Raw genomic sequence first — 24179 nt, forward strand, 5'->3', positions numbered from 1 at the left:
TTCAAACCATCATTTAATATGAAATATACGTTAAACGAACACAGATTCGATGAAGTTTCTAAAGTTTTGACTCATGACTTGTATGCAAATAGGCATAGATATGTTAAAAGTTATAACAAATCGGTAATGGGTGTGGTATAAAATGAATAGAATGAAAAGTACATTTAAAAAGGATAGAGGTTCTAAGTAACTATATGTTAAACTGTAAAAAGTACGTCTACAATTTTAAAGACAATTAGACAAATAATCAATATATATGTATTTGCGATTCTTTAAAACATTTTTAAGCAACGTTTTTACTTGTTAACTACAAAAAAAGTATAATCCATTTTAATTCCCGAGTACGTTTTAATTAATACGGCATTATTAAAGGGTGTGAGCATAATTTACTTCCATACCATGACGTCTTAGATGTATTGATTGTGTTTCAGATGAGACAGGTGCAGGTATTTTAAAAGCTGAAACTAAAAGACAAGGAGATTCATTTCAAGTGCCACCCGTCGACATCCCGCCAGAAATCTCTTTGTGTGGGAGAATGACGTCAGTCGCCGATAAGCACCAAGGCTTCGTCGATTCTTGTTGTCTGATAGACAATAACTTTGCAGGGCAATCGACAGACATGTGTTCGTCTTCGATGACTTGCAAGGAAAACGTGCGTGATAAAAAGCATTTGGAACATTTACGTGATAAAAATTCCTTTTCTGGAAGTGAGAAAACTACTGACTTTTCACCTGACTTGACGAGTGAAGTTGTTTTGGAAAGTGACGTTCCAAAATGAAAGGGAAATTCAAAGAATGAAATGTTTGTTTTGTAGACAAAGTGCAGAATTGAGTGAAACTAAATGTGTAAATGAACATATAGTTTTAAATAAGAATTGCATTGAATACTGTTCAGATACCGAACGAACAACATTAAAATTGGAGTCGGATATTGGTGATAATTCAACGTCTGTGACGTCGACGTCAGTTTCAGCGTTAACGTCAGGAATAAAAGTTATTTCCGCAGACTCGCACGACGAAGACGGAAGAACAATCGCCTGCATTGCTAAAAATGGAACGTCAGGTGAACAAGACGTCAAAACTAACGTTGATCATTGTCAAGTAGATGACGTTACGGAAACGTTAACGTCCATTTGATACGGTAACGTCTACGTCTATTTATAACTCGGGTAACACACGGTCTTCAAGTACCAAACAAACGTCATGTACGGATATAACTATACAAGAAGAAAATAAAAGGCTTTGTTCAATAGCGGAGGATGTAACGGGTGCATTGTGCAACGATAAAGTGTATGGCACACGTCAGTGCTACGTGACCGTTACGACTGACGCGAGTTCTGATTCAGGTTTGTAATCAAAATTCTTACGGAACTCTTCGCGAAAATGTCGTAGCGGAAATAGAGGAGCCGTTTTGCCTACACCTTGACAACGACGTAATAACGGATTGCCGGAAGATTGAAAATGACGGCAGTAAAGACAAGTCCGACGTAACGGTAGACGTTGAAACATGTTATCATTCTCAACAAAAGAGTTCGTTGACTTCCATTCAATCTACAACTGGTAATACCCACTTCTTGACATGTCACGCTGATTCGACGTTAGATTATACGTCATGCAACGACGTTCAACGTCCGACGTGTCATCAGCCGGATATATCTGATTATATTGCAAACAATTTGGCAGGATTTTCAAACAAAGAAAACGATTCCAATTTTACACCTAGTGATAGGTTATTTCAGGAGGAAAATAACAAAGAAGGAAATAATATCCGCAATAAATGTGGAACGTGTTTGAAAAGCGTGAATGATTCATTGTGCCAACAGCCTGAAAAATATATCTCTGCCGATTTGCAGGAAAGTTTCATACCTGTAAATTATGTGGAACAAATTATTACAAGTGAGGAACAAAGTTTTCCTGAAATAGATGAGTGTAAATACTGTATGTATCAGGATCATCATCGCCATTTCATTAATAATAAATTTAATCGAGGTTCTACCTGTTTCCAAGAAGCGAGCACAGCTAGTGGGATGTTATACAACGACGCGCGCCTGAGTCTTGATGGCGGATGTAAATCAAATTGTATTGAAACTGATCCGAATAAATATGCTGGATTACCGCAGAGAAATTATCCCCCGTGTCAATTAAATAGATGTAAAACAGATGGTGAATTTCTTTTGAACTGTTTCGTTAATGATTTTACAGAGAAGATACAGTTGTGTAAAGGGATATTATTAACCTGTTGCAAAATTAATTGCTCCAAGGAATTATGTTTATTGAGCGTCGACAAAAATCAGACCAATGACAACAGAAACTTAGTCAGTTGTTTATTGAACACCGAAAGTCAAAATAATCAAATTAGAGAGGGAAATAGAAATAAGGAAATTAACATAAGTGATTCAGCTAACTTAGAATATTCATGTATTAGAAGTTCGATTGAATGTAAACAAGACGATTTATTTCAGTCGAAAACGAGCGAAATCGTGGCAGAAAGTTCAGCCGATAAATGCGAAACATCTGATAACCATAGTTTATTTAAAGAACATGTTATTTTGGAATGTGATAACGCGATAAAATTCACAGCATGTGCCCACTGTGGGATGGCGTTGACTGATACGTCATTTTTTAGTAATTTTAAAACTGATATTCTTCCCTCATCAACGGACCGTTGCAAGGCGCACACTTTAAGCGCAATAAATGTAGCCGAAAATTCCGCAGATTTTACGCGAAATAAATTTTGTACCTGCAACCAGCGGCGCGAAGGTTATGAAAATTTGATAAGAAAAAACATACGTACAGGCATGAGCTTTCATGAGGAGGGAATAAATGAAGAATCTTCCGCTCTAGATTATTGGAGTGATAAGAGGGACCTATCTGAAAAGTCACGTGACCTGAATAATGAGATGGCTGAATCTGAATTTGCCTGGGAGTGTACCTGGTATTCGGATGAGCACATGTCGGACAAGAAATCCTTTCAAAATTATAATCTTAAGTATTATCGCGATGCCCAGCCAGATAAAATGTCTGGCTTATCTCCCGTTAAAATTACTACACAGAAATGTATAGCTAATCAAGTGTTTCCTGAAGAAATCAAAGAGTCACGCGATTCTATCGCGGGATTTGAATCGCGTCGGACGCAAAAAATATCCGGGCATGAGGAATATAATTGCATTGTTCGAAGTGAAAGCGGTGCAAGTTTGAATGAGCGGCGCATAGATTGTAACTTAAGTACTTTGGAAGCAAGTCGTGACCGCGATAGCAGAAATGAAATAAATTTAAATCAACCAGAACAGAGCCTGCAGTCTACGCGTGAGCACGGGAAGTTTGATGTTAGTGATTCAAAAATCTCTGCAGAATGTAAAATAGAGTGCCATGAGCTCGGTTTGAATCAAACCAATTTTAGTTTAGGATTTAATGAGTGTGAAATATTGCAACCACCTTGTGAAAAGACGTTCGCTTCTGCAAAAACAGAGTGCCCGTGTTTATCAACGTACGGGGCAGGACTTAATCACCTGGAATTTTCAAATCAAGCAAGTGGTGGATTAGCAAATGATAACCCAGTTTCCACTTTGGGCGCCAGATGTCATATTTCTAAAATTGTTAATAACGCTTCTGATGTGAGTTCCAATCATTTACAAAGCAATCGCTCTTTGGTGCTGAAGGACGTAAAACTATCAGACATCGATGTCGCGGACTTAAATTTGGTGTGCGGATTCAAGGGACACGTTTTGGAAAATTCTGCGGAGATTTGTGCAGAATTAAATCAAAATAAATATTCTAATAATATTATTTCATCTTCGGAACACGTTGAAGGAAGTGTAAACAACGAAACTACAAATGACCTTGACCTGATCGATGAGACGTCCAGGACTGACGTGAATGAAACGGATACGACGTCGTCTAATCAGAGGTTAAGCCTAACAAGCTCCGGCTCTTGTGTTTCGGATTCTTCTGAAAGATTTGTCGACGCTCCGGAGGAGCCATTGGACTTAATTATTGAAAGCCATTCGACACATGACGTCATTGATAACGTTACGTTACCGGAACAAGGTAACTTAAGTCAACATACTGTGCAAAGTGATCTATTAAGTGGTATAGGTGAACGCAAGCAGGAAAATAGTTCAGATGAAAGTGACGTCATATTATGCGACACCTCATTGACGCCATCGTCGACATTTGGTCACGAGCTGTTAAAGTTGGAAGCCGGTGAGTGTCTGTATAAGTTTTCAAATAAAAGTTCATCTGTCGACAGTTTTCACGACGCTGTAGAACATTTGGACGACGATTTTTTAACGTCATTTAATACGTCGACGTCAATTCGTGAGGACACCGACGACACGTCGTCTTTGACGTCATCGAAATCCACAACGTCATTGGATAATTATTCGGAGTGGGACGACTTTGATGATGATTTAGAAGACATTTTGAAATATGACGAAACCATGGCGAACGAACGAACGGACGAACGTGATGATTCTAAAATAGCGTTGAATCAAGCTTCCGCCGGAAATAGCTCGGTGTACTTCAGACGAAATATTTTGAAAGATAACGCATATCTGAAAACGGTGGCCTCCGCTAATGGCGATGTGAGATATGCGCCGACATCAAGGAATATATTGAGATCAAATGATGCGCAAAAAGATTCCGTTTCAAAAGTTATCGGAAATATTATTTCTAAAAATAACTATGATAGACAAGTTCAGGAAAATGGTTGCTCAGGTACTGAACGTAAAAACGATGCTGGTTGCGGTTTTAAACAACAGAACGACGTCAATTTTACTCACACTGATGCGAGTAAAATGCGTGACGTCATTTCAGAAACGTCAAAAGGTCAACTCAACAAAAATAACGATAATGCGAGTGCGTCATCAGAAAGCGGAAAGGACGTAAGTACAAAGGTGTCATGCGTTAATAAAAACGACGTTAACATTAACGTAGCGTCAAAAATTGAGACAGCATTAGTAAAACGTAACGAACGGCGACGTCGTAAACGGATTGAACGTCAGATTAACGGCATGACGTCAGGCGTCACATGTTCAACTCACGTAGAATCCTCCGAGTCAGGCGTGCACATATTTCGTGAAGAAAAAAATCAAGCATGCATAATAACGCACAATGAATCAATTCATGGAAGTTCCGTGCAAAATTCTTCAAATATTGAGACAGTTTGTCAGAATACTGATAAGCCCCAATCGGGCTGGAAAACAGAGCCTGTTTGTGAAACAAAATCCGCACCTGTTAGTGAGAAATTAAATATTACTGATTCTGATTCTGCTTCATTAAAACATAATGCATCTTCTTTGAAGAAATTAAATGACCCTGAATACCAGAACGCGGAAAATAAATGCGCTGCAACAAAAAATACAGCGGAAGTCGCATGCTTGGAAATCGACCTTCAGATAAACAATAGTATTAAAAGTGAAAGTGATGACTATCCGATGGAAGAAAAACTAGTGTGTAAGAACTGTGAGAATAAAACGTCAAATATGGAAACGGGTTTTAAGACTTCCATTTCGGACAAAGTTCAAAATTTTAAGGAGAACGAATTAGACGACATTGAATTTATTGATGCAGATTGTACGGACGCTATTGAAGATAGTAACCGGCCTGTCAATGACATAAACATAATGCAAAAAGGACAAAATCCAGATCACGTGATGACGTCAGAAAGTGATGGCCTTGTGACACATTGCGTCATACATGATGACGTAACTGTTGCCAAGGAGGAAACGCCGTCGCCGAATGTGACGTATACGCTGACGTACGAAGATGATGACCGCGCGGAGGCGTTTGTTTATGAAGTTGTAAGAGAGGAGAAGAGTAAAGCAAACAATGAGTGTAATCACAGTGAATCATGCCATGACACGGTCAGTGACACCAGTCATCAATCTGCTGAGGCATCCCGCCACCATTCTGATACCATACCAACGCGAAATGATGACGTCATTAAATCCAATGATGGCGTCATTAAATCCAGTGATGAAATCATAAACTCCCACTTAGGCCACAACATGTCTTCGGAACACACAACCATGTATCGCGATTGCGCCACTGGTTTCCTAAATGAGAAAGCGACTGAATCCGTAATTTGCAACGGTGAATTAAAATCTGAAAGTGTTGCAATTGTTTCATATGAAAGCAATAATGTCAAGGAAGCTGAGATTTCAGAGGAGTCAAACATATCTGTAAAACACGCACTGGAGTTGGAAAGACAGAAAATGAAAACTGTAAAAGAAAGTTCTAATATGAAGTCCACGTTCACGAACAAAAGATCGGGCCGCAGGAATACTGCTGAAAATATATTTGAAACAAACAACGATGGCAGAGAAGAAAATGGTGCTATTGAATCTAAAGATGTTGCAAAGAAACCCTTCACGGCCATAAGAAAAAGTAAAAGCTTTAGATTTGAAAGAAATATTGAACCAGAGAACGTGGCAGCTGAGAAAACAAAAGATAATGAGTCACCACAATTACCCAAGAAAGTGTCTGATATTTGCTTAAATTTTATGACCAAGGCTCGATCGGCCGCAACTAGAACCCGCACACAGACAGCATCAGAGTCGCCGGCTCCAAACAGGAAGTTAATGAAATGGGTGGTTGACAACGGTAAATGGATGCGAATTCCTATAAGTGCTGATGATGATGAGTCTGAAGCGATGGTAAATTCTAAACCAGAAGATCATGATGAGAATGACAGTCAAAGGCATGTAATGGAACGAAAAACAGTGATAAAAGCCAGCAATAATGATACATGTATTCGACTTACGAAGTCTGAGAATATTGAGCAAAACAAAAATATCGTATTAGAAGATGTGATAGTAACCATAAATAATACCATTGAAATAGAAACAGAATCTTCTTACAACTGTGTCAATGGTGTCAATACAGACGCAACTAAAGCTTTTACGATTGTTGAAGATCAATCACTTAAAACACATGACTCACAAGCAAACCAAAATATTCCTGTTGCTATTCTTGTTTTAAACACAACGGTCGATCGGCTTGTAAAGGCTTCGGATGACGAAAATGCATTATCTCCAAATAAAACGGATGCAAAGGAAATAATACAAAACGACATTCAAACGCTGCACATAACTGAACAGCGACTGCATGAAAAGAAAACCAACGTTACTTCAAATGATGAAATAACTGAAGACAAAATTGAAGAACACAGCGAATCCAAACCCCTAAAAGCTCTGGTGTTCAATTCTGAGACTGATTTAAAGAAACCAACTTTGAAACAAAGATTGTTTCGCAATGATCAATCGAATTTTGCAGATGTTATAATAAGCGAAGAAGGCTTAAATGATGGATTTAGAAAATCTTCAAGATTACTTGACCAAAAAGTTGAACAAATAGGTGAGACGGTTATCAATGAAAACATTGAAAACGACGTTAAAATAATAGGAACTGCACTCGATGAAGCCAAGTGTGGTACCGAAAAACATCAAATCAGACAAGAATTATTGTTCGGAATTTTGGACAGTTTTAATAGACGCAAACCGCGTAAAATGTATCGATCACCAGTACGTATTCCTGCGCAAAATGATTTCGCGAGCCAAATGAAGCTGCCTGAAGCAATTCAAGGAACTTCAAATTCAAGACGTACTGAGCCTAGTAACAATATTACTCAGGTCCACATGGGCGGCAATGATGCTTCTTCGATTCCAAAATTGAAAGCTGTTAAAATAGACGAAGAAATATTTGAAAGCGAAACCCCAAACCCGTGTGATGTAGAGGGTAAGGTATTGTCATCGGGTTTGGAAAGTATACGTCGAAACAGTTTCAGACATGAGACAATACACAATTCACTGGACTCCATTGACAGGGGTAAAGTCATGGCACTGCACATGCGCAAGTCGAAGACCTTTGCTGGCCTGTGTGCCGAGGACAGAGATGATGACAACAACCATCGCTATGAGGGTATGCGTGAAACAGAGTCAACTTCAAGAAGCAGCGCCGTAAATGCATCGCAGAACGATGATGTCTCCGATGTGCCGCTGAGGGTTAAGTCACCTGAACAGATAGCACGACAACAACAAAGGCACAAGGTAAGTGGTGCTGTTTTAGATGTATTGCTTGTTTCTATAGTATGAATAAAATATGATATATAAATATATGAGACCAAGATCAAGCGGTAACATTATTATTGCAAGTTTCAGGCGTTGTTGCGATAAGCTATAAATGGTGCATTAGTTTTGTGTCCTTGTAAACTGCTGTTTAACGAACAATGTGTGTATTTACTAACTTGGGGTTAAAGAGAGCACACAGTAAACATGCAATTCTATGAGGACAAAATCGGAATTTTTATAAATCGATAATGAAATCATACACTCATTTGTGTCACATGGTTGATAGGTTTTAACTGAAAGCATAGTATAAATTTAAAACATAAGAATTTTTGTTATGAACAAAATAGTTATCAAGATTACAGGTGTTTTTGAAACATTATTCATGTGTTTTAGCGTACACTTGAAAGGGTAAGTGACTTTGTTGCCTTATGATTTGGCATATTCCTTGATCTCAGTGGTTGTCAGCTGTTTTCCTTTCGATGCAATATAAATAAGCTACATGTTGATTATCCTTGCCTTATAATAAATACTATACTGTTAGATTCTCTTTGGTATTATTTGTATGTTAAATGCATGTACCGATTGCGACTTTCATATTTCCAATATCTATGCTTTTTGCTACCATATTGAATTGTAATTTCATATAAATGGTTTTTAAGCACAAGTTAACAAGTTAACATGTTATTTCATAAATGTATTTACTTTTTAATATTCGATTGTTTTTTTCCAATCGGATGCCAAGCGTGTTAATTGCAACATTAATCATACTATATTATTTTAAAAGTACATGCTGATGTCATATGAATTTATGGAATTGGTTCATTTATTTTCGATAAAAGTTTATTTGCTTCAAGCCCTGTAGTCTACGAAGACAGTCCAAAAAATATTCTGTTTTTATTCTGCTTCGCCAAGGGTCTTGATAAACTGAAGTTTTGACATATACCTGTTGATAGAATACGTAACCGGAGCCTGATGTTCTTTCAGTACATATTTATTTTTTCTACATCACTCAATGTTCATCGTCTATCAGTTCAGTTCGAAATGTTTAGAGAGGAGAAATATGTTTGTGCGATTAAAAAAATGATATTTTATCTCAGCCAAGTTCTTGAAAACTCGCCAGAAAATTTTAATTCGGCAATGATTTGGAGATGAAACTGGATGGTCTTTACGTAAGGCGAGAACTTATGTTGTAGTTATTATCTGCAGTATTCTATTTGCATGACAGTTTGCAATTGTAATCAAAACGTTGATAGCATGAAAAGTCTGTTGGACACGACACGAAAATAAATCTAGTGAATTATTGGAGAATTTGTGTCGTGTATATTTGTTAACACGAGCTTCTATATAACGCTCGGTTAAAGCGTGCGTACACGCTGTATAACTTTTTGCATTTTGCAGAAGAAACAAAATGCAAATGGATAAAAAAAACTCGTATAAATAATACATTGAACAGAATAAATTTAAGTAACAATTAAATCATCAGCAAATAATTTCCGTCTTTAAGTAGGACACATCTTCGCGCCCTCTTGACATGTCGATTGTTGGGAAGGTGCAGATTCGCGCAAACGATCCATAGACACACTTTTGGTTTTGTAACAAATACGAGTAAACGTGTCGGTGTCGGCGTGAAAAATGTTCGTTATAAAATTGAGTCGCGTTCTGAGAAAACTGGGCATAATGCATGTGAGTAAAGTGTCGTCCCATATTATCCTGTGAAGTCCGCACAGGCTAATCAGGGACGACACTTTCCGCATTAATTGGATTTTTGCTTAGAAAAGACTTCATTTAAACGAACAATGTCATACAAGCGGAAAGTGTCGTCCCTGATTAGCCCGTGCGGATTGCACAGGCTAATCTGGGACGACACTTTACGCACATGCACTATGCCCAGTTTTCTCAGAACACGACTCAGTCCATTGAAGAAAACAGTATATTATTAAACATGTAATATGAAGATGGTTAATTGATTGTGTTTAACATGTCTCATGCATATTCATGTTGTTTTTAGATTCCGAGAATGAAATGTTGGTATTGAAATCGTATATACTAGCTTAAATGTATGTTCATTCACACTATCACAGTGATATACTCTCCTTTTGAATATTTTGGTATACAATGTAGGCTTCCTTCGTTTAATACTGAGATCCATAACTCTATACTTTGACTAACTTGTGAGATTTTTTACAACTTCGAGCTTTATTTCTAAATGAAACAATTAATAATGAAACCACGTGAAAAATGCTTATCAGGTAAAAAAAAGAAGAAGCCTAAATTGGTACAAACATATAAGCATGTAAAATGCATATATAACGTTTTTCGTTACCAAACATCGGAAAAGTTTGGATGCGTCCCAGTGGAAGAGTCCGTATCAGTTTTGTATTCGAGTATCACAAGCATAATTAGGAAATACTTAGTCCTAACGCATTCGAGTATCACGATATTCATATTTAGGAAATACTTAATTCTAACTTATATGTTGCATGTTCTTATAATAAGAGAAGAAGTCATGGCTAGATACAGAGCTTTACATTGGAGATTGTTTCCACTTATCACGAGATAAAACTTTCTACTCTGAATGTACATTATTAAGAATAAATATATAATAATGGAGAGATTGTATAAACGTCAACGGGTTCTTTTTAAATTTTACGACATCTTCTGCTTTGGTTAAAAATAAGAACTACAACAATATTCATTCAGCAATTAAGTTTATACAAGCTCATAGCCTTCCGTACATATGCATTATACAATTTATAAGTAATGGTAGAATATAGAGGTTGGACGATAATGTTTTTAACTGGTTAACCTGGTAAGGTATCAATGGAATAAATAATTGCATCTAATATTGCAACTGTGCATCTAATATTTACTAGTTTACTTACAAAACATACTTTTAGAAGAATTTGCAGTAGCGGGTGGAGCACATTTATACTGATTTTTCCAAACGAAATGTATTTACGTGATATATTTAAAATACATGATTTAAAATAAAATATTTATGTGGAACCTAATTTGAGATTGTATATTCACGTTTATAATAATGACTTGTTGTACTTGCAGTTTAAAAATTTAAGTGAATGCATAGTTTCATCCTATTATAAAACGATTGTTTTACAAAAGACATGAACCATGATAAAAATGAGTACACACTATGGGTAAATGTTCTATGGGTACAAAGTGCGTATAATCTTCTTCCTTGGTAAATAGTAATGATAAAACAGATGTGTTCTTAAGTTTTGATTCATTGCTTTATTGATGGTACGATTAGGAAATGTTGAGTGAAAATGTAAACACTTAAGAATTTATGAAGAAAACATCAACCGGTATCCGCAGTGTACAAACATGTACAGTTATTTATGTGTCACGTTTCGGTCGTTTCAAGTTTTTATAGACCTACATGTTATAGTTTAATACTCTATGCCTTCTACAATCGTTACATGAAACAGATGCTGTGCAGTTATTCTTGGTTTTAAGATAACTGTTATTGCTAGTCGAATGTTATCAGTATTTGAATAAGTATTTTTATCGTATACCCCCGTAGTTATTTAACATGGTTATTTTCATTAAATGTTTAATTATGTTATTTGTTATTGTTATTATTATTATTATTATTATTTATTATTATTATTATTATTATTATTATTATTATTATTATTATTATTATTATTTTATTATTATTATTATTTATTTTTTTACGTGCTCATGGTGAGCTTTTGTGATCGCTTTTGTCCGTCGTGCGTCGTCCGTTGTCCGTTGTCCGTCGTGGGTCGTGCGTTGTGCGGCGTCAACATTTGCCTTGTTCACTCTCTAGAGGCCACATTTATTGTCCAATCTTCATGAAATTTTGTCAGAAGATTGGTTTCAATGATGTATTGGATGAGTTCGAAAATGGTAACGTTCGCTTGAAAAACATGACTGCCAAGGGGCGGGGCATTTTTCCTTATATGGCTATATATGGCTATAGTAAAATCTTGTTAACACTCTAGAGGCAACATTTATTGTCTGATCTTCATGAAACTTGTTCAGAATATTCATCTTAATAATATCTTGTACGAGTTCGAAAATGATGCCGGTTGGTTGAAAAACACGGCCGCCAGGAGGCGGGTCATTTTTCCTTATATGGCTATAGTAAAACCTTGTTAACACTCTAGAGGCCACATTTATTTTCCGATCTTCATGAAACTTTGTCAGAAAATTTGTCCCAATTATATCTTGTATGAGTTTGAAAATGGTAACCGCTGCTTAAAAAACATTGCTGCCAAGGGGCGGGGCCTTTTTTATATGGCTATATATGGCTATAGTAAAATCTTTTTAACATTCTAGAGGCCACATTTATTGCCCATCTTCATGAAACTTGGTCAGAAGATTCATCCCAATAATATTTTGGACGAGTTCAGAAATGACGCCCTTTGGTTGAAAAACATGGCCGCCATGGGGCGGGGCATTTTTCCTTATATGGTTATAGTAAAACCCTGTTAACACTCAAGAGGCCACATTTATTGTCCAATCTTCATGAAATATAATCAGAAGATTTGTCTAAAAGGGATCTTTTCACGCTTTGGTAAATTGACAAAATAGAAAAAAGTTGTTTCAGATTCGCAAATTTTCGTTTTAGTTATGATATTTGTGAGGAAACAGTAATACTGGACATTTACCATGGTCTAATATAGCCATTATATGCATCTTTTGACGATTTTAAAACCTAAAAATTATAAAGCGTTGCAACGCGAAACGATTGAATAATTTGGAGAGTTCTGTTTTTGTCGTTAAATTTTGTGAAACTACGAAGATTGCTTATATAAGCTATAAAATACGTCAAGAATGTGTACTTGGCGGAATAGCTCAGTAGGCTAAAGCGTTTTTACTTCAGGACTCTGGCACTGGTTCGAAACCTGGTCCGGGCAATGTTCTTTTCCTTTTTTTCGGCGTAAGCTGCATAAGCCAGCTTTTCACCTTAGCCTGACCTTTGTAAGTGTCCAATAAAATTCCAATAAAATTTCCCGCGGCTAGGTACGAATGAATACACTTCATTTATTCCATTGGCTGATTTGAGTATACCACCAGAACATTGGAAACATATCCGCGTCTTTGTAACACTGTTTTACTGTATGAAACAATTTTATCTCGAATGAAAAGGCTTAATAGATAGAACAGTTTTACACTCAATTCTCGACATCAATACAGTTTGTGCGTACACCTTTTATTTTCAGAGTATTACCAGCGCAAGAGCGTTTATACTTAAAAGGCTATGTTCTCATATTTAGTACTTACTTCCTTATTCCTGTCAACATGTTAACATGTAAAAGTATAAAGAGCAATGGAAGCGAGGCCTCACTTTAAAGCATTGCATTTCAACCCGCGAGGTATATCGGGTCAATTCGCGGACATTCAGAGTTTATATACAGGTCATCACCGGAGTTGGCGGCCAGTAAAATAATCGTTATATAATAAAGACGCTATCCGTGAACTAGGTGACCTGGAATTTTCTTTAGACCAGAAATATGTTAAATGAAGATATTCAGCAATATAATTATGGTATGTAAATAATAGATTCTTAATGTGTTTTCAACAATACAATGATAAATATTATTGTTGATAAATTTAACAATAATTATTCGTCCATATTGCCTAATGTACTAAAGTGATATTATGAGCATGTAACAGTTTATAGGTGTCTATCGCAACCGTTGATTATTTTTGATGTTTCTACTTCATATACACTTATATTAATTAATGCAGCATCATCATACTAAAACAATATACCAGAAAGAGAAAAATAATGCATTTGAATATCAACCGTACTTTCGTTTGACAACTGATCATGCGTTTACGAGTTGAACCTAAATTTAGTTTTAGTGCAGATTTGTTCATACGACACAAAGACACGAAATTGTTTTACGGATCATTTCAGCTTACAGGACTGGGTGGGTCACGTAAGAATATCGAATATAAAATATATTTTTATAAACAACTGGTAGCAAGGTGAGTTGCAGATAATTAATCAGTAACCACATTTTAACTAACTATTTTGACCTGTTAATTCTTTTCAGCTCAATGCAACAGTGCAAAATGCCCATAATATTACTTTAAGCATAAGCACGATGATAATTGATACTGTTAATAATCGAATCAAATAGCAATGCCCGACAAACCACTAAAACAGGTTTGTTCGAAGAACGCGCCTATAAATACGGATACTTCTCGTGTGGCCGGTTGACTCATATGTTTAAATTTCACTTCCATTCTTCTTTTGGTTTTCTGTTTTGTATCTATAGGTTTATGACCAGCAATATGTTATAATGTAAAATAAGCCGCGAAAACTCCCCGTAACATCCCGTACTGCGTGTGATGCAGCTAAGAACTGCACAGAAAAAGACATTCTCTATCCTTGATCTCATTCATTAAACTATTTACGCCGTATATCTTTTTTAAAGATATTTCTTGTTAATTTTATTCTTGATTTTTTACTGGAGCTTTTACGATCCAATGTTTACATTTATCGATATAAAGCTTTTAATGAATAAGTTATGAAATGCCAAAATCTGTGAAAAGGCCTCTTTAATGATATCATGGATGAGTTCGAAAATGGTAACGTTTGCTTGAAAAAACATGGCTGCCAAGGGGCGGGGCATTTTTCTTTATATGGCTATATATGGCTTTATTGTCCAATCTTCATGAAACTTGGTCAGAAGATTCATCCCAATATTATCCTGGACGAGTTCGAAAATGATGCCGGTTGGTTGAAAAACATGGCCGCCAGGAGGCGGGGCATTTGTCATCATATGGCTATAGTTAAACCTTGTTTACACTCTAGAGGTCACATTTATATTCCGATCATCATGAAACTTGGTCAGAAGGTTTGTGCCAATGATATCTTGGATGAGTTCTAAAATGGTTTTGGTTGATTTAAAAACATGGCCACCAGGGGCGGGCATTTTTCCTAATATGGCTATATATGGCTTTAGTAAAACCTTGTTAACACTCTAGAGGCCACATTTATTGTCCAATCTTCATGACATTTGGTCAAAAGATTAGTCTCAATGATTTCTTGGGTGAGTTCTAAAATAATTATGTTTGCTTGAAAAACATGGTCCCCAAGGGGCGGGGCATTTTTCCTTATATGTCTATCTTTTTAAGACTCTAAAGGCCACATTTTCTGTCCGATCTTCATGAAACTCGGTCAGAAGATTCATCCCGATAATATCTTAAAAGAGTTCAAAAATGATGCCGGTTGGTTGAAAAACATGGCTGCCAGGGGGCGGGGCAATTTTCCTTATATGGTTCTTGTAAAACCTTGTTTACACTCTAGAGGCCAAATTTATTTTCCGATCTTCATGAAACTTGGTCAGAAAATTTGTCCCAATAATATCTTGCTATCTCAGGTGAGCGACCTTGGGCCTTTCAGGCCCTCTTGTTATCATTACTATTATTTTCTTTTTTAATTATTTGCTTATTGTTATAATTATTATTATCACACATGTTGAACTGCAATCTTGAAACAATCACAGATAATGATCCAACCAGGCGCAAGTAAATTTATTTAAATTTGTTTCGTGTGAAATCAGCATGCATCGTTCAATGATCAACTTGGTGCATTGCAAAATTTATATATATCATTACCCCACCCTCTGTACGTGACTCATCAATCTGATTCTTGGATGTTATCAGTGTTTAGCAATAGGGCCTTTTTATCGGTTAAGATATCTGCGTTTAATATCAGGCTATGTTGATGTTTCCGCCTGTCGTTTTCCCCAAGTCCTGCAATACTGTACGAGAGCGCCGATGGCGTTTAAACTCTATTTGCAAGATAAAGGGAAGTTTCTGCTGAAGTAAATGTTAAAGGATATGTTGTCTGAATGAAAATGTAAAATGCTATCAAAAAGATTTTTTAATGAAGAACAAGACTATCGCCGAGCAATAAAGGTCCCATACCTCGCATGAAGCAGTAATATAATTGTCTCCCTTTGTTTTCAAGAGACGTAATTCTTTTAAGTTTGCCTTGTAAATGGTAATTTTCTAAAAATAACTCGTTTTTGCCAATAACATAATTGGTTTACGAACGAAATCTGTTTTGGTTTCTAAGAACGTTTTTTCACGATTCACTAAAAATGGTGTAAGCAATGTTCTTGGAAGAAAATGTTAGAAAAAAAGTTTCTAAATGAAAAATTGTAAGAATTGCGAAATACTATATTAAATATCTATTTCGTCTGCCCAAAATCAGGGAAGGCTTGGAAAAGGACAACCGTTTCCCCTGTGATTTTGAAATGCGGTATTACAAAAGCCTATTTGCGTTGCAAATAGACTAAAATCATTTTTCATTCAGGGTGCGTTCAGTGCGTGCAGAATCAATGGGATTTACCGGGGTATACATACGGGCTGGACAGAATGTAAACACACCGTTAAGAACTTTATTTTTGCAAATATCTCAAGTTATTGAAATTCCTTTGCAAAAATCGTTGATGCATAACATAAAAGACAGTTTTTCTTGCAGTTTGTGCCGATATCTTAAGGTACAAGAAGGTGACAACATTTCACGTTGCGCGAAGCATAACCTTATTTATGAATTCAATACACATAGAATTTTTTAACAATAACATATTCTTATTAAATAAAGTAATTATTATGTCTTTCACATTGCCATAATCAGCATAAAAATATGTATTGTATGCACTAGTTGATATTCGTAAGAAAAATTGTTTTTAAAAGTTATTGGGAAAAAACCACCTTTTACCGGTTCCCACAAAGTCACGTGATCCTGCTCCTCCTGTTGATTTCGTGAGTTGATTAAACAATGCATCTTACAGAAACACCGCTGAAAATGACCCACGCAAAATCGTGTTGTTTTTTTCAAAATCAGAAAACCACGAATTTACGTGTAAATGAAAAAGTCTTTTTCAAACCACGTCAAAAATGTCGACAAATACAAATAAGTTTACAGTATTGGTAACGCGCATTGTGGAAGTTTTAAAGTTGCTGAGATATTCAGTATTGCGGACATATTCCTCTATACCAACAGGGACCGATACAAACATCAGTCCGACGGTTGGTTAGGTTTCTTTCTTTATTCTGCCCGCCTAGTTTTTAAGTGCTGATTTCAAATACAAAGAATAATAATTTTCCTCAAATCACTGTTTTAGTTTCTATTTGAAGCTCATCGTAACCAGTATTAGTGGCTAGTAATTGGTATTTAAATGTTGAAGCACATTTTAAAATGTATCGATTACTGCCAACATTCAACGCGACAACTAAATGAGTGCAAAAAACTCCAATAGCTCCAGCTATTAATTTATCAATCATAGTGGCCCAATATCGATGGAAACAAGTCTCGCCATCCAACTGTGGAATGTCCAATTTACATATATGGACTAGAACTTAACGCAGCGCTCTTATCCGAAATGCAGTATCCGGATCTTCGAACTTTTTCCAGCGCATGGCGCCTTATACAGTCTGATCATCGATTTTAATATTGATATCGTCTTGTTTCTCCGGGATATTGGGTGTGCGTGCAAGTAGTTATTCTGTTCATTTATGGAGATTTGGAAATGCAAAGACTGACAAGCAGGTTGGGAATTTCAGTGCAAAAGTGAAAATTGATTCCTGTAGATTTTTACGATTTTTTGCGGGAAAAAGCGTATACATAATTTGGCACATGTGCAAAGTGATGTGATAAGTGTGTGTGTTCGTATTTCATTTCATCGATGGATTTATTTATTCTTGTTTGTATTGTATAAGTAAGACATATTCATTTGCGGACAATGTGGACGTGTTTCTGATATCACAGAATAATGTATTAATTTAGCAATTTTCACTTTAGTTTTATTTCGTATTAAACCATGACTGGCCATTAACAGCAAAATGAACATAAAAAATTCATTATATTTGATAAGAGAATGCATGTCTATGTTGCCTTATATAAGCCCACATAAGCATTGGTTAATACATAAGTAGTTTCGATATGCATGTATGTATAATATATATTTATTTGCGCAGACAAATGATTGATTTAACTGTATTGAATTAAAGGGACTTGTTCACAGATTTTGTATATCCGAAAAATGTCACAAATTTACTGACAAACAATTATGTCATATTCTAAATAGCCTTTAATAATTATGTATGCAAGAAAAAAAATGTTATTACAAATAGTACCTGCCACAGGTATAGAATCTCGAACTTCTGGAAACATTTAGTTCGCTATCAGTCCGCCACTCAATCTTTGGATATTTAAAAAGCATTTTAAACCCTATGTTAATAATAGACGTATTAATAAAATTATCGATTAAATATCGATCGTTATTGACGTTATTTCCAGTGATGATGTTTTATAAATTCATCAATATGTTTGATATTTTTCTAAAAAAGTGTACTTAGTTTACATACTTGAATCAAATGTATAGGTTTTCTTTTTTAATCTTCAAATATATTCTCTTTTATTTTAAAATTGCCATTTTGTAAACCTGTGAACCAGTCCTTTTAAGGACTGGGCATTTGTTAGACAGCAAAACTGAATGGAAAAATAATTATCGATTGGTAATCACATATTAAAAATTATTGAAATGCTCTACATGACAACATTTCAGCATCTATTTGCTGACAAAATAACAGACTTTATTCGAATCGGCAATGATGATTTTAGATTAGAGCAAGAAAGTCATGAATGAAACAAATGACATACCACTATATACAATTAAAATAAAAACGCAGTTAAAACTGTTTCAATTATATTGTTAATTAGGAACACAATCGTTAAAGGTGAGGGTTGTAAATTAATTATTTATGAAATAAAGTGAAGTAATAATGATAAGGGAGTGTACATAATTATGTGTATAGTATGTAGTCGTATATATTGCGTATTATAAGTACAATTGGAAAAAAACTTAACAACGCGATCAACTCTTCTTTTACAACCAAGAAACAGCACCAATTAAAAGGACAACACTAATGATTAATGGGCCGTGCTCTGTGAAAACGCGGTTAAATGCGTGTGCGAAAAGTCTCGTCCCAGATTAGCCTGTGCAGTCCGCACAGGCCAATCAGGGACGACACTTTCCGCTGTATTGATATTTTTCGGTAAAAGAAAGTCTCTTCTTAGCAAAAATAAAGTTCAGGTGGAAAATGTCGTCTGGGACGATACTTTACGCACATGCATTATATTTATATTGTTACGTATGGTGGCAGCAGGTTACATGCACCTCTTATTTGGTAAATGCAATCCCCTTTTTAACTAAAATTCTCTCCTCTTTTGTTAAATGCACCCCTTTCAATTACTGCACTGTCCTTCTTTTCACTGCACTCCTCTTTTATTTAGTTTTGCAGTCCTCTTTTTCTGTTCATGTTCCACCGACTTAAGTACCGGTAAGTCGTTCCCACGACATACGGTAGCTTACTCGCTCCCACGATATAGTAAGTCGTTCCCTCGAGTTAGTATGTCGTTAGAACGAGATGGAAAAAAGAGGAGTGCAATTTTGTTTTAAAGACGAGTGAATGCCACCTATATGCCACCGTAGTTCCGTGACTCAAAGTCTTAAGAAGAAGTTCTGTTAAGTAGATTATAAAGATTATTGTTATGATGAGGAATCTAACCATGCTACCTTTGCTATTGGTAGATATGTATATGCTACATTAAGCTGTATGTGTTACCACACACCATGTGTTGAATGTGCAAAAAAAGGAAAGTACAAAGCGTCGTCAAAGATTATCTATGTTACACTGACGCTGGGTCGATACCTTTATGTTACCCAATTGATTTAGTGATGCATGAATGTACGAACTGTAATGCTTGTCTGAAGCCGTTTACGTTGCGCATTCACGTTATTGAATAATTGACATAAAAAGCACACCGAGGTATAACATAAATAATGAATTAATGAGGTGGAAGGCTTTACTTATGTATGTTTGACCAATTGAATTAATCATTTATATATGTTTGATCTAATGGATAAGTGATTGATTGATTGATTGATTGATTGATTGATTGATTGATTGATTGATTGATTGATTGATTGATTGATTGATTGATTGATTGATTGATTGATTGATTGATTGGTGGATGGATGGATGGATGGATGGATGGATGGATGGATGGATGGATGGATGGATGGATGGATGGATGGATGGATGGATGGATGGATGGATGGATGGATGGATGGATGGATGGATGGATGGATGGATGGATGGATGGATGGATGGATGGATGGATGGATGGATGGATGGATTTGTGTATGTAAATCGAAACATTAGAAAGTGACTGATGCTTTTATTTTATTAAGGGAACAGTGAAGATGATGTGTCTAAACATGGAGGTGTGATTAGTAATTGGCTTGATTCAAACTGACCTTTGTGGTCAACAGTGTGGTCACATTCTACACTGGTCGCACAGTTCAGTTCAGTTCGGATCAATGTTATTATTCTCAAGAGAGTTGTCTGCAAAGTATGCTCGTTGCGAATGAGCAGATAACATGACTCATTAATATGGTTTATCGTTCATATATCCATGCAAAACAATCTGCAAGAATGTTAGAGCGTGAAAAAACGGAAAGCTATTTTATTGCACCGTCATGACCATTGCTTATGTTGTCGCAGTTACGCCATGAGTTTTTCTTCTTTGTGTCTCCTTAATTACCGTCATGATCATCATTAAGAAAACCATTATCCTTATCATCATCATCATCATCACTATCGCTATGACCATCATTATTAACATGTTAATTGTCTTCGTCGTCATCATCGACATCGATATCATCGTTATGGTGGTCGTAGCCACAGTCATCTTTTCTTCGTCGTCATCATCATGAATATTGTCATAAGCATAATCACAGTGATCATCATCATCATCATCACTAACAACAACAACATCATCTTAGTCTTAATCGTCTTCGACGGCATCATCAACATATATTCGGCATCATTATTGTCGTAGCTATTATCACTACCATTTTAAATTTATAATCGTGTTTATGAACATGATTTACGTACACAGCATCATAAGCAACAGCAGCAGCAACGAGAGTTTCAATTACAATTTACAATTTGCTCTCTTATGAAAACCCAAAACATTCTTGTTATGAACAGAGTTAAGAAAACGTTTTGGAACATGTTTGGCCATTCTATAGTACGTAAACCTAGCGATTCCACCACGCGTTATTTATTATTGGAAAGATTCAAGGTTGATCTTTTCATACCATGTTACATTGACCCATTTTGTTAAACACCTGTTTGGGTACAACGGTCAAAGATAATTCTTTCATTATCATTTTCAGATGCGAGTTTTTCAGTAGATTTGTAAGATAATTCCATGCAAGTTTTAAAAACTGCATTGTCTCATAGCATCTTCTTGCTCAAGTGTATGTTTAAGTCCAGAGTGCACTAACTGCTCAAGATGTTAATGTCCCATAGTTTCATCTGCATATAACCACTAATAGTCTATCCTCAAGTACCCGTGGACATCGTGCACCTGTGTGGTTTGAAATGATAGTTCTTATCAAGTTCTTGGCGCATGAAATCTTCAAGAAATCAGCCGACTCGCGACTTGTTATCTTTCATAATCATGGCACACATTACCAGCCCCGGAATATTGAAAAATACAACTGCTTCGCTGAGAAATATGTCTGTTTTGTTATCACCGACTCGAACCATCCTGGCAAGAATAATCTGTTTTAAGTTCTGATGTGAAGTACATGTATATGTAACCTTGTGTTATTTATAAACAAAAATAATTATATCGTAAATAATGCACTAGAAAGCTTTCGTCGTTTGAAGTGTTTTATTTTATTCACCGAAATAATGTTTATAATAAACGCACACATTTTCAAGGCGCATCACTAAAGATACCTAGTTAATTATGTTTCACCTTATTGTTCAATAACCGAAAGTAATAGTAAAAAAGGGCCAAATTACAAAAAGTACCAAGAGAAGATATTATATGCGATACGGGTTTTCCATTGATAAATAAAATCACTTGTGAAATGATAATTACATGTATACCGATTAAAGCGATAAAATGGGATTTTAGCGCGTACATTTTGCAGTTAAGTTTTTGCTATTTCACGATGGGCGTCACTCTTATACGTTTTATTAGTTTATATATGAGCCGTGCTCTGTGAAAAGGTGGTTTAATGCATGCGCGTAAAGTGTCGTCCCAGAGTTGCCTTTGCAGTCCGCACAGGCTAATCAGGGACGACACTGTCCGCTTTTTTAGTATTTTTCGTTTACAGAAAGTCTCTTCTTAGCAAAAATCTAGTTTAGGCGGAAAGTGTCGTCCCTTATTAGCCTGTGCGGACGTGTTTTTTTTTTCTTTCTTTAATTGCTCTCATGTTTTTACTGCAGCTATTTAGTTCAAATGTTAACATTTATCAAATTAAAACATTTAATGACAAAATTCAATACATGCCAAAATCTGTGAGATGGTCCCTTTATACATTATGAAAACAATTATTGACACTCATCAAAACAATGGGAAAACAAAACTATGTTGTAATATTTGCTCGCTCTGTTTCAGACGACAAACTGCGACGTCTATCAGGCTCAAAGACGCCGAGCCATGTATGCGATCTATTAAGCCTCGTTCTGGGCTTAATGCATGTGCGAAAAGTTTTGTCCCAGATTAGCCTGTGCAGTCCACACAGACTAATAAGGGACAATACTTTCCGCATAATTTGGATTCTCTCTAAGAAAAGACTTCTTTTTTAACGAAAAATACCATAAAAGCGGAATGTTTCGTACCTGTAAAAGAAAACATACCGGTAGTACATGCGTCCCTAGTTAGACTGTGCAGTCCGAACAGGCTAGTTTAGGACGACACTAAACGCACATGCATTTAGCCCAGTTTTCCCAGAACGAGGCTCAAATTATTCAAAGCGCACGTGTGTTCTTTTATTTGAAATCATGGCCTCAAAAAAAATATTTTATGTCGATGTTTTGGGAAATTTAAGATGACACTTTTATGTTTATCTTCAATTTTATCGGGTTTGCTTTTTCCATTAACATGGCGTTTTTATCTTTGAAATTATTTCTTTTTTGGCTCTTGGCTTAATTATATTGCATCTTTGAGGCTGGTATAATAGTTCAGGCTTTGTGCAGAAATAAAATTCATTTGTTTGAAAGCATCCGGTTCCGCTACTGTTGGTGTTATGCTGCGTTTGATGAAAATGTGTTCGATGATAATGTTTATTAAAAAAAACATGTTTGTAAAATGCAATTGCACAATGCCTGTGAGTATGGTGATGATATTGATGATACATGATCATCATCATCACCATCACCACCACCATTATCATCATCATCATCATCTGCATTATTGTCACCATTATCACCAACATTATTATCATCATCACAAACAATCATTTATATGAAACGAGATTTACTTACATAACCGCTAAGACTTGCGGACTCGTAGAATATTTTCGGGCATGCAATCAAAAAGTATTCAAACCAGAATAATTAAGGTATGTGATTGACTATTTTTTGCTGAAAGTAACACGGTGCACGCAGATTATGGCTTGATGGTACGACGGTCACGGTTGCAAAAAGAAATGTGTTGTGAAGACGATGTGGACTAAAACAAGATTGATCTGGTTCGGGTGCGTAAAGTGTCGTCTCAGATTACACTGTGCAGTCCGCACAGGCTAATCTGGGACGACACTTTCCGCTTTAATGATATTTTAGGTAAAAAGAAAGTTTCTTCTTAGCAAAAATCAAGTTTAGGCGGAAAGTGTCGTTCCTCATTAGCCGGTGCTGACTACACAGGCTAATCTGGGACGACACTTTCCGCTTTAATGAAATTAATCGTTAAAAGAAAGTCTCTTCTTAGCAAAAATCAAGTTCATGCGGAAAGTGTCGTTCCTGGTTAGCCTGTGCGAACCTCATAGGCTAATCCGGAACGTCATTTTACGTGTATTAAGACCTGTTTTCGCAGAACGCGGCTCATCTTGTAGCTGTTCAAGATTTCGAAGACCAACATTGTAAATTCGAAAACTAAATATAGTTTAAATTGGTCTCGTAATAGAAATAATCCGCATGTAATATTTATTACACATTTAGTTTCCGGGCTTTATTTTATTTGTTTCCGAAGAAATAAAGATTGTAATATATAAATACATGTATTAATGGCTTT

At 36.0% G+C, this 24179-nt stretch overlaps 1 protein-coding gene across 4 annotated transcripts in view; it reads left to right on the top strand.

The window, feature by feature from the left end:
* The window catches only part of LOC127836694 (rho guanine nucleotide exchange factor 4-like), a 139174-nt gene that overhangs the window by 17017 nt on the left and 97978 nt on the right, over positions 1–24179 (top strand). Inside the window, exons 2-3 of one of the 4 annotated variants that reach the window (XM_052363384.1) lie at positions 432–8047; positions 8462–8476. In XM_052363384.1, the coding sequence (XP_052219344.1) occupies positions 1940–8047; positions 8462–8476 (6123 nt within the window). In that variant the 5' untranslated portion in view covers positions 432–1939. Of the gene's footprint in view, positions 1–431; positions 8048–8461; positions 8477–24179 lie in introns of those variants that run through there. The other 3 variants (XM_052363386.1, XR_008028877.1, XM_052363385.1) reach the window with 3 other exon arrangements.

This window comes from Dreissena polymorpha, chromosome 6 (genome assembly GCF_020536995.1).
Source record: "Dreissena polymorpha isolate Duluth1 chromosome 6, UMN_Dpol_1.0, whole genome shotgun sequence".
In the NCBI taxonomy this organism is placed as follows: Eukaryota; Metazoa; Mollusca; class Bivalvia; order Myida; family Dreissenidae; genus Dreissena; species Dreissena polymorpha.